Here is a 15635-nt window from a genome sequence, read left to right as displayed (position 1 = left end):
AGACCCAGCAGCAGTGGGTCAGAGAACCACTAACCTTAGACCCAGCAGCAGTGGGTCAGAGAACCACTAACCTTAGACCCAGCAGCAGTGGGTCAGAGGACCGCTAACCTTAGACCCAGCCCGCTGTCCAGCTCATTCTCTGCATGAAGGCACGGCGGAAACAGCCAGCCAGTGTTAGTTGGCTAACGTTAGCTTGCTAACTCCGCCTTAACGTTACCCCCTCGCCTAATCGTTCACAGAAAACGAGCCGAATAAAGCGGTCACTCGTGGCGATAGCAGGCTGCTTTGTTTGGATGAAGCATGAAGTTAATCTGACTCATTTAGCGGCCGGCTCTCTACCTCATAGTACTCCACCGCTACTACGTTACTGCATAATGTCAGCTCCGCGACTTGCCGGAAGTTGGCTTTTTATTGGAAGTTTCTACATATAGGCTACCATTGCAATGTTACACATAAAAATGGCTGCTGCTCTGACCATTCTTCTATGTAGATTTGAATGGAAATGGCCTTTCTATCCGTTTTATTTCTTATTTTAGGGTTTTTCTTATTTTAAAACCCTTAAAGATCAGGGCTTTTGAGTGAAACATGTGGGACTGGAGCCCCAGAAGCTAACCCCTGCTCGCTCCGCCCCTGCAGAGACCATTTTCCTGTTCCAGTCACCAGCCTCTGACCCCCTGTAAAGACGCCTGGAAGTGTCCGTGGTTAAAGGGCCCCTCACTGTTTCCACACGTTAAATCAGCCAGCTGTGCGGCTGACGGCGACACAGAGTGATAACCGCAGCCGTACGCGCCGCTGTTTCCATACAACACAGAATTATAATGTCCCAGGGTCACGTTATAAGGCGCCGTTGAAGGCGAACCTGCGCCGCAGAGCCTGCCGTCCCGCACCAGCACCGGCACCGCCACCCTCCTCGGTGCGGCCGGAAACCCCGCCAGCTCCAGAGACTTGTCCTGCCGCTGTCGCTTGCATTTGTACCTCCTGTTCTGGAACCAGATCTTGACCTGCGTGGAGGTGAGCTTGAGGATGTGGGCCAGGTGCTCTCTCTCCAGGGCGGACAGGTAGCGCTGCTGCCGAAAGCGCCGCTCCAGCTCGGAGACCTGGGTCTGGGAGAAGAGGACGCGTGGCTTCCTGCGCGGCCGGCTGGGTGGGCCTCCGCTCGGGGAGTTTCTGTCACAGTCAGGTGAACTCTCTGGGCCGCTGATCTCTGCACACGAGACCAGAAAACAGTCAGAAAAACTCAAACTTACTGCATGTTAAATCTTTTAACATTTGGCTTCCAACAACTCAACACATTCTCATGAACGGGTTCGTTATAGGCGGATAATTTACAGTTACAAACAATAACGGTTACCCCCCAATAATCAAAACTGGCCAGTGCAACCCCCACAAATATCTTATTATAATGATGAATGAAACTGTTGTAAAACATGATAAGTGGTTGGTTTTCTCAATTCAATGTAATTGGCAAGCAAAGAAAATCCTTTTTTTGCTGTTGCCCTTACCCAAAATTTCCTGGACCCCCCCCAGTTATAATTTGTCCCTGCCTCCTGCTGAAGGCTGAGCTAGGTAGGTGGCGATTTAAACCCTGCCAATGTTGAAACCAAAGTAACGCCCCTGGGATTGTGTGATATGGGATGGAAAACTTATGCACAACAAGTTGTATGATAGCCTATCCTACGAAATTAGGCGACTGCCGGCCGGTCACAACACAGTTAAGTTAAGCGGTCTTTACAGTTAAATGTAGCCGAGAAAAGGTTACTGTGAGCCCAGGGCGCAAGATGCCGGCCGCTGCAGTTGAGTTAAGCCGACAAAAACTGAGCGTCATGCGGCGACGACAGTTAAATTTAAGCACCGAAACTAGTTTAGATTAGAAAAAAGATTGTGGTTTGGGTTAAAGGGTAATTTTTTTTTCAACCTGGACCCTATGTTCCTATGTTTTTGTTTCTAAGTGACTGATGGGAACAACAATGTTTGACATTAGTCCACAATGTCCACAAACAAGCTACAATGTAAGTTAATAGTAATTGTCCAGCTTGTATTTACGTTCAAAAAAGTGCTCATTCTGCCTCTGACAGGCTCAGATTAATATTCTAAGAGTCTGACAACATTATGGAAAGGATTTCTAAGGAGGTCGACCTTTCTGTTAAAGAGTAAGATCCTTTTTTAAACATAAAAACATCCGCGAAATTGCGTTCGCTAAACCCACCAGACTCCATGTAAATAAACAGTAATTTAAGCATCGTAAAATACACTTCATTCATAGTTGACAGAAACAAAAATACAACTCTGAAAAGCCGTCTTGAGTCGTCTTTCCACTTTTCCAACCATCACAACTCTAGTTTTGGTTGAAATAAACACATAGTTTACTGATTTGTATGTGAAAATATGTTGGCTTTGTACACCCTAAAAGTATTGTTTTATTAAATGGAGTCTGGTGGGTTTAGCGCTAGCTACTTCAGAGCTGTTTCCTGAGTTGAAAGCCCTGTGTTTTATTTTCTTTCTTTATTTCTACTTTTTCTTTTTACATTTCAATGTTCTTTTGTACAGCACCTTAATGCTTTTTGTACAGTTTAAGCTGTTTAAATGTGCTCCAGAAAAAAAGCTTTACTTACTTGTCAATAAATCCTTTTCTGATTCTTCTGATTCTAAATAACCTATAACTTTCACTTGATAATGTTTAATAGCGGCTTTATTTCTTCTAAATTAAAACTCTGTTGATGGAGTTGGATGTCATACGTTTCTTTTTTTTCCAAGTTTAATTTGAGAAATATATTTTATTACATTTAAGACATGTTACATGACATTATTTCTGCAGTATACAGTAGTGGGCGTATATTCATATTTGTTTGCTTTAACATTAAAAAGAAAAACATTCTTTATACTTCGGTCACTTGTTTGAAAAAAATCTATAATTAAAATGAAAAAAACAAAACAAAGAAGCATTATAAAAAACTGTGAGTTGGAAGAAATGAATTAGATGAAAGTGTGCTCCTGATTACTTATATGTTGTAATAATTGATCACAGCCACCTAAATAATATTAAAAAATAAGGAATACAAAAATAATAGAAATATATATAATATGGTTTGTTTAAATGTATAAGCCTTTCTTCCTCTCCTGCACTGAAATTCTCTTTTTTTGTATCGATTGTCTGTAGCCTACTTTATATGTTTGTGCAGATAAACTAAACTAAACGGGTAGTCGTGGGACATGTTTTACCCCGATGTCCCAAAAGTGATTATCTGCCAAAAACCGATTGCCTTCTGTGGGTGCGTGCTTATATTTCTTACACTGGAAAACTGTGATACTGCACGTTCAATCACGTTTTGGTTTTAAATTTTTTATAAAAAAAAAAAATTTTTTTTGTTGGTTTTGTTTGGTCCCAGCCAACAGACTGGGTATAATACCTGGAACCAGTGGTGGTATTTACCCAAGTACTGTACTTAAGTCTAAATGTTGAGGTACTTGTACTTTACTTGAGTCTTTTCTTTTCATGCCACTTTCTACTTCTACTCCGCTACATTTCAGAGAGAAATACTTTTTACTCCACTACATTCATCTGTTACAGCTTTAGTTACTTTACACATTAAGATTTATGCACACACAACGTAGGCTATATTATAAATTAAACTAGCCAACAATATAACGGACTACCAGTCCAGCTGAGATGATGAGACCATTAAACACACAGCTGGTTGGATCCTTTACTCTCTCTACAATAGGATTTTTCTGCATCAAGTACTTTTACTTTTAATACTTTAAGTAGGCCTACATTTTCCTAATGCTACTTACATACTTTGACTTACGTTTTCACAGCAGGACGTTTAACAGAGCATTTTACAGTGTGGTAGGCCCTATTAGTACTTTTACTGCAGTAAAGAATCTGAATACTTCTTCCACCGCCGCCTGGAATGATTATTATTATTATTATTATTATTATTATTATTATTATTATTATTATTATTATTATTATTATTATTATTATTATTATTATTATTATTATTATAATGTATGAATCGTCTCACCCTGCTCCGGTGTTTCCTCTCCCGCCGCCCTGCTGTGAACATCGAGCCTCTCCTGCGGGCAGGGCACGCGCGGCTCCGGCCGGACGGTCCGGGACGCACACGCGTGCACGTGCTGATAGTTCATCGGAACAACTTGATCAGTCATCAAATGAAATTCATTTTCAAAGTCATCAAGGTGGTGGTGGTGGTGGTGGTGGTGGTGCTCCAGCTTCAAGATATCCTTCACCGAGAAAGGCGTCGATCCGGAGGCTGAACTGGGATGCATCCCAACGCGTTTTAACACTTCTCGGGTCCTTTTTCACGCGCTGCGGCTCGTGCTGCTGCCTGTCTGACTTTCTGACTGACTGACTGGTGAGTGAGGGGCATGGCCGGGGAGATTTAAATCATTCAAGGGTCCGGCTAAAGATCAGACACATCTGTCAGCCGTCTCCCAAACATCCAGCCTCCTTTCCTTCCGTCTCACCTTACAGGAACTCTTCAGCCGCACGTGGAGAGTAGAGGAGACCGGGGGCAACTGTATAACTGTTTTTACACACTACTTGAAAGGGGGCGGGGGGGGGGGGGGGGGGGGGGGGTGGTGTGGGGGGGGGGGGGGGGGGGGGGGGGGGGGGGGGGGGGGGGGGGGGGGGGGGGGGGGGGGGGGGGGGGGGGGGGGGGGGGGGGGGGGGGGGGGGGGGGGGGGGGGGGGGGGGGGGCCCGGGGGGGGGGGGGGGGGGGGGGGGGGGGGGGGGGGGGGGGGGGGGGGGGGGGGGGGGGGGGGGGGGGGGGGGGGGGGGGGGGGGGGCCCCCCGGCGGGGGGGGGGGGGGCGCCGGGGGGGGGGGGGGGGGGGGGGGGGGGGGGGGGGGGGGGGGGGGGGGGGGGGGGGGGGGGGGGGGGGGGGGGGGGGGGGGGGGGGGGGTTTTTTTTTTTTCTCCTTCTGTGTGTCTCCCTCTGTCTTTCCTTTTTTTTTTCTTCCCTCCTCTTTGTCTGTCTGCGGCAGTGGGTTTTTCACCCCGCCCGCAGCCCCCGTCTCTGTTTTTGTTTCTTTCTCTGTCTGTGTGTTGTTGAGAGAAGAATTTTCCTCCCCTCTCCTCTTTCCTTTTTCCCTCTCACATTTTTTAAAAGTTTTTCTCCCTTCCCTCTGAGCCTTTTTCATCCCTGTTCTTTTTCTTTTTTTTTTCCCTTTTTTTTTTTTTTTTTTTCCCTTTTTTTTCCCCCCCCTTTTTTTTTCCCTCCTTTTTTCTCCCCTCTCTTTGTCAAATTTAATTTTTTTTTTTTCTCTCTGTTTCTTCCTCTTTCTCCTCCTGTTTTTTTTTCTATCCTGTCCCCTTTCTCCCCCCTCCCCCTCTGTTTGTCCCCCCCCCGCCGCGGCCCCCCCCCCCCCCCCCTGACCTGTTCCTGTGTGTGTGTCCCAGTGTGTTCCTGTGTGTGTCCTCCAGTGGGACAGGCCGAGTCTGTCCCTGTTCCTGTGTGTGTCCTCCAGTGGGACAGGTTGAGTCTGTCCCTGTCCCTGTGTGTGTCCTCCAGTGGGACAGGCTGAGTCAGGCTGTGTCCATCCCCCGGTGGGACAGGCAGAGTCTGTCCCTGTTCCTGTGTGTGAGGACAGTGGGACAGGCTGAGTCTGTCCCTGTCCCTGTGTGTGTCCTCCAGTGGGACAGGCTGAGTCAGGCTGTGTCCATCCCCCGGTGGGACAGGCCAAGTCTGTCCCTGGTCCTGTGTGTGTGTCCCAGTGTGTTCCTGTGTGTGTCCTCCAGTGGGACAGGCCGAGTCTGTCCCTGTTCCTGTGTGTGTCCTCCAGTGGGACAGGCTGAGTCTGTCCCTGTCCCTGTGTGTGTCCTCCAGTGGGACAGGCTGAGTCAGGCTGTTTCCATACCCCGGTGGGACAGGCCGAGTCTGTCCCTGTTCCTGTGTGTGAGGACAGTGGGGCAGGCCGAGTCTGTCCCTGTTCCTGTGTGTGTCCTCCAGTGGGACAGGCTGAGTCAGGCTGTGTTCATCTCCCGGTGGGACAGGCCGAGTCTGTCCCTGTCCCTGTGTGTGTGGACGCGTCCCGGCTGCAGCCAGTGAAGCGTTGCGGGCTGGCGCCGCTGCCTCTCCTCTTCCACAACATGAGGGGTAAGGTTTCTGTTTGTTGTGGCCTGGGACACTAATAACGCTGCTGCAGGAGAACAATGTTGATGGTAAAGCTGTTGGACATCACCTCAGATCACTCAACCCCCCCGGGGCCTGTGTGGACATTAAGTGGCTTTACTCGGCTGACCAGAGGCTTGCTTTGGCAGCTACACACTGAATACATGAACCTCCCCCCCCCCTTTTTAAACAGGTTCATTATAACCTGGGACAGTTTCACTCGTTTCTTATGTGTTTCAACACTTTTAGGCCACAAATAATCTCTTTCTTACCGGCAGTGTGTCTGGAAATCCATTTAAGGAGATGTTCCGATACTGCCTAAAACGCTGGTGTCGGTATCAGGAAGTACTGGAGTTTATGCACCGATCCGATAGCACGTAATAAAGCCCTGAAGAAAATCTACGTTAAAGTAGTTAATTTATGTTGTTTTTCCATTATAACTGACTGCATAATAAAAGAAAGTTCGTTTGTTTGTTCACAAAGAGTTTAACCTGACAACAAAGATAGAAATCATATCCCATCCATACAGGGATAGTAGTATACAGCTGTTATATATCATATCACATCCATACAGGGATAGTAGTATACAGCTGTTATACATCATATCACATCCATACAGGGATAGTAGTATACAGCTGTTATATATCATATCACATTCATACAGGGATAGTAGTATACAGCTGTTATACATCATATCACATCCATACAGGGATAGTAGTATACAGCTGTTATATATCATATCACATTCATACAGGGATAGTAGTATACAGCTGTTATACATCATATCACATCCATACAGGGATAGTAGTATACAGCTGTTATACATCATATCACATTCATACAGGGATAATAGTATACAGCTGTTATACATCATATCACATCCATACAGGGATAGTAGTATACAGCTGTTATATATCATATCACATCCATACAGGGATAGTAGTATACAGCTGTTATATATCATATCACATCCATACAGGGATGGTAGTATACAGTTGTTAAAACATAATAAAATATATGACACACTGGTATCGGATCGGTACTCAGTATCGGCCGATACGCAAGTTCAGGTATCAGAATCGGTGTCGAGAAGCAAAAAATGGTATTGGACCATCTCTAATTTTTTTTATAGCCTACATTTTATAAATTACTTGTTAAAAAAACACAACTTTAATAAACCGTTTATAACTCCAACTTGTAGGAAGATAACACTACAATCAAATATATAGCCTATATACTCATTAAGACGTTAAGTCACTTCCTTACTAACCCTCGTGTTGTCTTTGGGTCAAATTTGACCCGTTTTCTAAATTTCTATATCAGAAATATGGGTCTCTTTAAAACGACGCGCTTCGCAAGTACAACATAAGATCGGATCTCTACTTTCATAGAATTTTGGGTGTTTTGTTCAATTTTTTAGTGTCTGAAAAAGAAATTTAAATGTTTCGAAACAGTATCCTCACTGAACTTTGGCGTATATCCTTCTGTGATTATCCTTCCTTTAATATTAGCCTAAATTATTCATAATTTCAGCTTTTTTAACTCAAGGATTAGGTATACTTTCCTATTAATGACGTTTATCGACCATGAATTATTTTAATAAGTGTAAAACTAACAATAAGTTGGCGTTAGTGGTGTTTATACATGGTGGTGAAAAGAAGTGTAAAAGGGCACAAAACATGCCAAAAACATTGAAAAGAAGGGACAAAAATGTCATTTTCAGTTTTGACCTGGGATGAAGACAAGTGCATGGTCCAGTGGAGGACAACACAAGGGTTAACCCTCTAATGATTAGCTACACCTTCTCACACACTTTACACAGGCTCATTATAATCTGGGACAATTTCACTTGTTTCTAATGATGCAAAAGTGTTTGTTTCAACACTTTTTGGCCACAAAGTTCTCTTTTTTTTCTGACTGGAAATCCATGAAAATGGTAGAAAGGTTTATTATTTATAGCCTACATTTTATAAATGACTTGTTGGTTGATAATAATGAAAACATTTTCAGGAGGCAACACCTTCGCTGTCGCCCTAAAATCCAGAACAGAGTTTGGGAAAACACGAAAAAAAAAAAGCTTCTCCTTTTTGTGCTTCTTCTTGTGAATCTAATGATGCAAAAGCGTTTGTTTCAACACTTTTTGGCCACACGTTTCTGACCGGCAGAATGTCTGGAATACAGTTTTTTTTTAATGCATTTTATAAATGACTTGTTTCAATTTTAATTTATAGTGTCACATAATAAGAGAAGTTATCTCAGGAACACTTTAAAGATAGAGTAGGTCTAGTCTAGACCACACTAGAATTTACAGAGACCCAACAATTTTAAGAACCATCTGCTGACTCATTGCATCACCACCTGTTGAACAAGTGATTTCTGAAAAGTTAGGCCAACGGGGCGACCTCTAGCTCACCCAGTAAGAGTATCGCCCCGTGTTGGCTGAGTCCTGCAGCGGCGCAGGTTCGAATCCGACCTGCTGCGTGTCATCCCCCGTCTCTCTCCCCCCTTTCATCTCTATCCACTACTACTAATAAAGGAAAAAGCCCCCAAAAAATAATCTTAAAAATAAACGTTAGGCTAATGAGGAGGCTTGATTTCTTCTCAGGTTGAATTTGGGTGGAGCTTTATAAGCTTATAGGTCAGAGTAACTATGAATGTTTCTGACTGGTAGTTCAGAGGATTTGGAGTGTATCACTGAATGTTTTTTTTGTCAAAGTTGAGTCGGGATGCTGTTTTGAAACCATTTAAAAAAACAAAACAATTCTAATGCTTGTAAAATTGAATAAAACGCCCACAATTCAATGGAAGTAATCATTCATTTGACCTGCGAAGCACATCCATGCATCCAGGTTATTTATGGGCAATTTGTTTGAAAGAAACCCATATTCCTGATATAACAAACCTGTAAAATGGGTCAATTTTGACCCTGAAGTCAACACCATTAAGGGTTAAACACTAACTAAACATTTACTCTAACTACTATGGGCTATTATTGTCGGAACGTGATGTTATTCTATTTGACACTAATTAACAAAACATGTACACAGTGATATTCTTTTAATAATAATAATAATAATAATAATAATAATAGCGGCTGGGTTGGCTCAGTGGGTAGAGCAGGCGCACATATACTTCAATGCCTCGACGCAGAGGTTCAGGGTTTGAGTCTGACCTGTGATGATTTCCTGCATGTCTTCCCCCCTCTCTCTCTCTCTCTCCCCTTTCTCACCTAGCTGTCCTGTCAAATAAAGGTGGAAAAGCCCAAGAAATAATCTTTAATAATAATTCTTTATTTCAGACCCAGGGGGATCCATATCACAATAAAAAACACACAATAGAAAACATGAATATAAAAAACAAATTACAAAAATACAGAGCCTTCCACAATGTTCAGTGTCTAACATACAGACATGTTCGCCAATGGTTCCACAATCTGGAAGAAAGTCTGACAGAACTGCATACAGGGTTAGCCAAAACAGCGATTAAGTCATTTTGTGACTCAGTTACCCTACACATAAATCTATACATCAGGTTATGTAAAACATCTGTAAAATTTGACGTTTGGTATTTTTATGTACATGTTGTGATTGCTTTATGTGGACCCCAGGAAGAGTATAGCCGTTACATTGTTGGCAGCTAATGGGGATCCGAATAAAGCAAAGGGATAAAGGAATGTGAGTGTGAGTGAACCATAAGGGGGGGGGGTTGCTGTTTACATTTGAAGACAGGTTTAAGAATGTGTTGACTGAAACAAAATGAACCCCACTGCTGTGTGTCCTCAGAGGCTGTTTAAACTGCACCTGTCCTGTAGGAATCATCTAAGTGCCACCAGAGGTCACTGTTTTCTGAGAGTTTAACTGTCTCGCACAGGATTAAAGGGTCATTTCAAGTGTTTTTCAACCTGGACCCTGTTTCCCCATGTTTTTGTGTCTAAGTGACTGAGGGGGAACAGCGACATAGCTGTAACTGACAGTCAGCAATTGTGCACCTTTAATTTACGTCCGCTGACAGGCTCAGATTATTATTCTAAGTGTATGACAACATTATGGAAAGGATCCCTACAGAGATAGACCTTTTAGTTCAACCAGAAACAGCTTAAAAATCACCATCCCCAAACCCACCAGACTCCATGTAAATAATTTGTACTTTTATCATTGTAAAACACACTTCATTCAAAGTCGACAGAAACAAAATAAAACTCCCAAAAGCTGTCTTGGTTCGTCTTTCCGCTGTTCCAACAATCACCACTCTGGTTTGGTTGAAATAAACCCTTAATTCAATAATTTACATGTGGAGATATGCTGGCTCTATACACGCTAAAAGTCCTGATTATTTACATGGAGTCTGGTGGAAATATGCTGGCTCTATACACGCTAAAAGTCCTGATTATTTACATGGAGTCTGGTGGAGATATGCTGGCTCTATACATGCTAAAAGTCCTGATTATTTACATGGAGTCTGGTGGAAATATGCTGGCTCTATACACACTAAAAGTCCTGATTATTTACATGGAGTCTGGTGGAGATATGCTGGCTCTATACACGCTAAAAGTCCTGATTATTTACATGGAGTCTGGTGGAGATATGCTGGCTCTATACACACTAAAAGTCCTGATTATTTACATGGAGTCTGGTGGAGATATGCTGGCTCTATACACACTAAAAGTCCTGATTATTTACATGGAGTCTGGTGGGTTTGGCGATGGCGAATTTAGGAGTGTTTCTGGTTAAACAAAAAGGATTTTACTCTTTAACAAAAACTAAACGCAATGCTTAGGTTCTCTACAGTGTTATATTCTGTGCAAAAGAAGCACACTTTCTACTGACAAACCAAGAAACCTGAACTTCAAAAGCAGAGGAGAGTGGGGTTGGGACTCAGAAGTCAACTGAATTGTTTGACACCTTGGGGATTTTAGGGTGTCCAGTTTGATGAGAAAATGACTTAATCACCACAGCAGTGTTCTCTGAAGGCTCGAAGCAATGCGTTAATGTGACTCCTGTTCCTAAAATCGTAGCCTTTCCTATTGATTCCACCTTTGTCCCCTCACTGTAATATAAGAAGCAAGCTAAGTACAGTTAACCACAAGATACCCCTAATTCATCATGCAGCAAAATAGGAGACTGAAAGCAGCTGAAAGAGGAGAAAGAGTTGTCTTAAACCGAGTGAAACTGATCCCAGCCTTCCAATGGCCAAAATGCAACTAAATATAATCATCATAATGTTTCCTGACATTGACATTTCTATTGAGGAGATTCAGTTAGCGTGTAGACTCAGTCAGGAATCTGTATATTACCCAAGGGATGCATCGCCGTTTGTAGAGAGACTCTGAAGCTGAAAGGTGCTAGTTTTCCACTCCAGACTCATTTTCACCCTCCTGTTGTCCTCGGGTCTAATCTGACCCATTTTCAAAACGTTTCTATATCAGAAATGTGGTTTTCTTTTAATCATGTTGTCCAAACATTACGTGGATGGATCCATACAACCATTACTCTTCACAAGTAAAATCAAAGATCAGCTCAGTACTTTCATTGAATTTGGGTGTTTTATTCAATTTTGTAGCATTTGGAGAAATTTTTTCATTATAAAAGAACGTTGAAAAGAGTAACCAAAATTTCGGAAATAGCTTTAAAAAAAAAAAAAAAAACTGTGACAAAAACATTGGTAAGAATTGACAAAAAAACTTTTGGGGAAAAGCGACAGAAATGTCGAAAATGACGACCACAACGTTGGAAAAAAAGAAGTACATTTTGACCCAGAAAAATTAAAAGTTGCACGGTTGACGGGAAGATAACACAAGGGTTAAAGTATGTAAAACTACTCTGTTCTGATCAAGATTCTGTTTAACATGGTTTGCCCACATTAAAAGTAAAATAAAAGTCTGAAAAGGGCCTGGAAGCACATCTATTTCTTTTTCCTCGTTGACTACGTTTACATGCAGCCAATAACCCGTTCAAAACCGGAATATTAGCAATAAACCGGTCGCGCACGGCCATGTAAACACTGGCAAAAACCCGAAAATGATCCCTGGGTTACCCCTTTTCTAACCCGAAATTTTGATCATGTAAACGCGTATCGGCATATCTCCATCACAAGGAACATTGATTTGTGTTCTGCGCATGTTCTATTCGCAAGGAGTCTCGGTCTTTTGAGTAGAGGAACTTCTTGTATGCGCCAGAAAACATAGTTATAATAATAATTATATACTATAATAATATAGTTTTATATATATATATATATATATATATATATATATATATATATATATATATATATATATATATATATATATATATATATATATGTCAATGCAGAAAACCTGCGCGCAGTATACCGGGAGTAAACAGGAAGTAGAGGTAAACGTGGCGAGACGCAGCACAGCACCACAGATATTCTGGATTTGGTCCCGCCCGCCGTGCTCACGCTTGGTTGAGGCTCGTCCGGTGACTACATTCTAGCATTTACCCCTATAGGTTGACAGGTATTAGCAGTGCTTGTATAGGTGACTAGAAACATTGGAGATTCAGCCATGGCTTATCACGTTTGAGCCTCTCGCCAGGTTTAGACTACATTTACATCGCTACGTTTTGGTTTAAAAACGAATATCTTTTGCTACATTTACACCTCTCATTCCCCCTGCTCTGGCATTTCCCCCTCTTATTCCCCCTGCTCTGGCGTTTCCCCCTCTTATTCCCCTGCTCTGGCATTTCCCCCTCTTATTCCCCCTGCTCTGGCGTTTCCCCCTCTTATTCCCCCTGCTCTGGCGTTTCCCCCTCTCATTCCCCCTGCTCTGGCATTTTACACTTCTCATTCCCCCTGCTCTAGCATTTCCCCTCTTATTCCCCTGCTCTGGCGTTTCCCCCTCTTATTCCCCCTGCTCTGGCGTTTCCCCTCTCATTCCCCCTGCTCTGGCATTTACACTTCTCATTCCCCTTGCTCTGATGTTTACCCCTCTCATTCCCCCTGCTCTGGCGTTTCCCCTCTCATTCCCCCTGCTCTAGCATTTCCACCTCTCATTTCCCCTGCTCTGGCGTTTCCCCTCTTATTCCCCCTGCTCTGATGTTTACCCCTCTCATTTCCCCTGCTCTGGCGTTTCCCCCTCTCATTCCCCCATGCTCTGGCGTTTCCCCCTCTTATTCCCCCTGCTCTGATGTTTACCCCTCTCATTCCCCCTGCTCTGGCGTTTCCCCCTCTCATTCCCCCTGCTCTAGCATTTACACCTCTCATTCCCCCTGCTCTGGCGTTTTCCCCCTCTTATTCCCCCTGCTCTGGCGTTTCCCCCTCTTATTCCCCCTGCTCTGATGTTTACCCCTCTCATTCCCCCTGCTCTGGCGTTTCCCCCTCTCATTCCCCCTGCTCTAGCATTTCCACCTCTTATTCCCCCTGCTCTGATGTTTACCCCTCTCATTCCCCCTGCTCTGGCGTTTCCCCCCTCTCATTCCCCCTGCTCTGGCGTGTCCGAGCCCCTAAACCGGAGACATTTGGAAACACTTCTGACACGTTTTGGTTTGGAATCTGCGGGGTTGTGTTGTTTCGCCGCCTGATTGGGTAGACTAAGATATTAACGTTACCATGGCAACTACCAGCACTGGGCGGAGTATATATGCTGCCTCCTGTTCACCCCCGGCACGCCCATGCCCAGTATACGAGAATGTTTATGAGATATGCGGTTTGGGCGTGTTAATTTAGGTGGAGATTAGTTCAACTGGAGCTAAAAACACGTGTGCATGGAGGTCTCTTTTGGCTCAAAACTCCGCTTAAAAACCAAAATGTAGCGATGTAAATGTGGCCTCAGACAGGAGGCGGCAGGATGGCCGTCTCACGGTGCTCGGGCGGCCCGCTTGCCGAGCTCCGTGAGAAGCAGAGTGCCGTTTTGATGCCATAACAGGTGTCTACTTTGAACCAGTTCCTTTTATGGTGTGTTGAAGGTCCTCTTCATTACTAATATTTTGCAGCAGTAGTATTCTTTTGTTTAAATTATTATTATTGTATAAACCTCTATATGTGGGCGCGCGCTCTACCAACTGAGCTATACGGGCGCCCACAGCAGTAGTATTATGTAGCACATTTTATATATTACTGGTAAAGCAAATAAGACACAAAACGAATGCTTGGGATGTAATTTAAATATGTTACCAATGCAACACATTCTCATTAACAGGTATGTTTAGGCACAAAACGACTAGTTAAGATCAGAAAAAAAGATGGTGGTTTGGATTAAACACACCAGGTCGCATTTCCGGGCTGAAATGTGCGAATCCCCGGCTTTAAATGTGCAACTGTTCATGAGAACAGCCTGCACATTTTATATATAACTGGTAAAAGAAATAAGACACATAAACTCAAAGTTTAGAATGTTTTATTGAAACATTAACAAATGTGTCTTGTATCTCCTATGTCCTGGTTACCTAAACAAAATGGGGGAAATAATCAGCGCCACAACATGCAACTGGCGGCTGAAATGCTAACAAAGTGCATGCACCTAGCTACAAACATCAGATTTAAGCATGTCAAAGGATTATCTTAGCAACCTATGTCTACCAGAGAGGACAATTTTGCTGATAGTAAGCTAATGTTAGCTATGTGCTAGCAAGCTAAGGCACTTGCAAACATGCTGCATGGCTTTCTGATTTATCCACATTCCACTGTAACACAAGTTGTATTCAGTATGCGAAATGCTTTAGCTTACAGATATATAGTTAGCCTAAAACTGCAGCTGAACTGTTGCTGATTTTGCAATAGTGTTATGTAAAATGTTTGTGGTCAAGTCACTTGTGTTATGTCTCCTCTCCAGGGTGTTTGAGCTAAAAGAAACTTGGCTATCAAGCACCATTTTAAAGGTTTCGGGACGTACCAAGTGTTACTAAGTGAAGGGGTATCTGTATGCTTTGATAAGCTGTGCATGCTAACTCTGATTGTATTTTGTATGTTGTAATGTTGTTCTGTAACTGGTGTGGCGCTGCCACTATCTTGATTTCCACTTCGACATTAGGCATTTTTTTGAGTGAAAGAGACGTTACATCGTCACAGGTAACAAGCTAACCATCGCAAAGTGTTGTGTTAATGCTGGGAACAGGCACATTGTATCTTTATAGTTGTATCCATATGATGTGACAGACTTAGGTTATTATTTCACCAGGTCTGAGGGCTAGAGGGATGTGTTAAGTAGACCCCATAAAATTATCTTACAACTGATTTTGATACTGTACTGTATGGATGGTAGCTACAGGACATGCTTTGAATTCATAAGACTTAACAATACAGTGTTAGGGACAGATCAGATGACCAGAGACTTCAGACTAGACTTAAACTTGCCCCTCAAAGACTTGAAACTTGACTTGATCTTCCAAAAAATGACTTGTGAACATCTCTGACTACAGCAGATTTAAATTCACACTTTTCACACTGCTTGTTCAAAGGGTAACAGTGAGCCTTAATTCATAAACTCTGGAAGACGGATTAAGTTTACTCCGAAGCATGTGGTAACACATCCTTTGAGCTAAAGT

At 43.2% G+C, this 15635-nt stretch overlaps 1 protein-coding gene across 1 annotated transcript; it reads right to left on the bottom strand.

Annotated features, from left to right (window-relative positions):
- Positions 1-656: 656 nt before the first annotated feature.
- nkx2.7 (NK2 transcription factor related 7) lies at positions 657-4290 on the bottom strand. Its single transcript, XM_039804515.1, has 2 exons — positions 4026-4290; positions 657-1204 (listed from the first exon to the last, which is right to left on the bottom strand). The coding sequence occupies exons 1-2, from the start codon at positions 4288-4290 to the stop codon at positions 657-659; spliced, it is 813 nt and encodes a 270-aa protein (XP_039660449.1).
- Positions 4291-15635: the final 11345 nt, after the last annotated feature.

The sequence above is a fragment of the Perca fluviatilis genome, chromosome 6, assembly GCF_010015445.1.
Source record: "Perca fluviatilis chromosome 6, GENO_Pfluv_1.0, whole genome shotgun sequence".
Lineage (NCBI taxonomy): Eukaryota > Metazoa > Chordata > Actinopteri > Perciformes > Percidae > Perca > Perca fluviatilis.
Note: the sequence above shows the minus strand (reverse complement) of the source record. Positions and strands in the feature narration are given on the sequence as shown.

Bases quoted from the DNA above. Each gene is read 5' to 3' on its own strand.
- nkx2.7 (XM_039804515.1), bottom strand. From the start codon at position 4,290: ATGCATCCCAGTTCAGCCTCCGGATCGACGCCTTTCTCGGTGAAGGAT. The intron at 1,205-4,025 runs GTGAGACGATTC...TCTCGTGTGCAG, and splicing joins AGAGGAAACACCGGAGCAGG to AGATCAGCGGCCCAGAGAGT.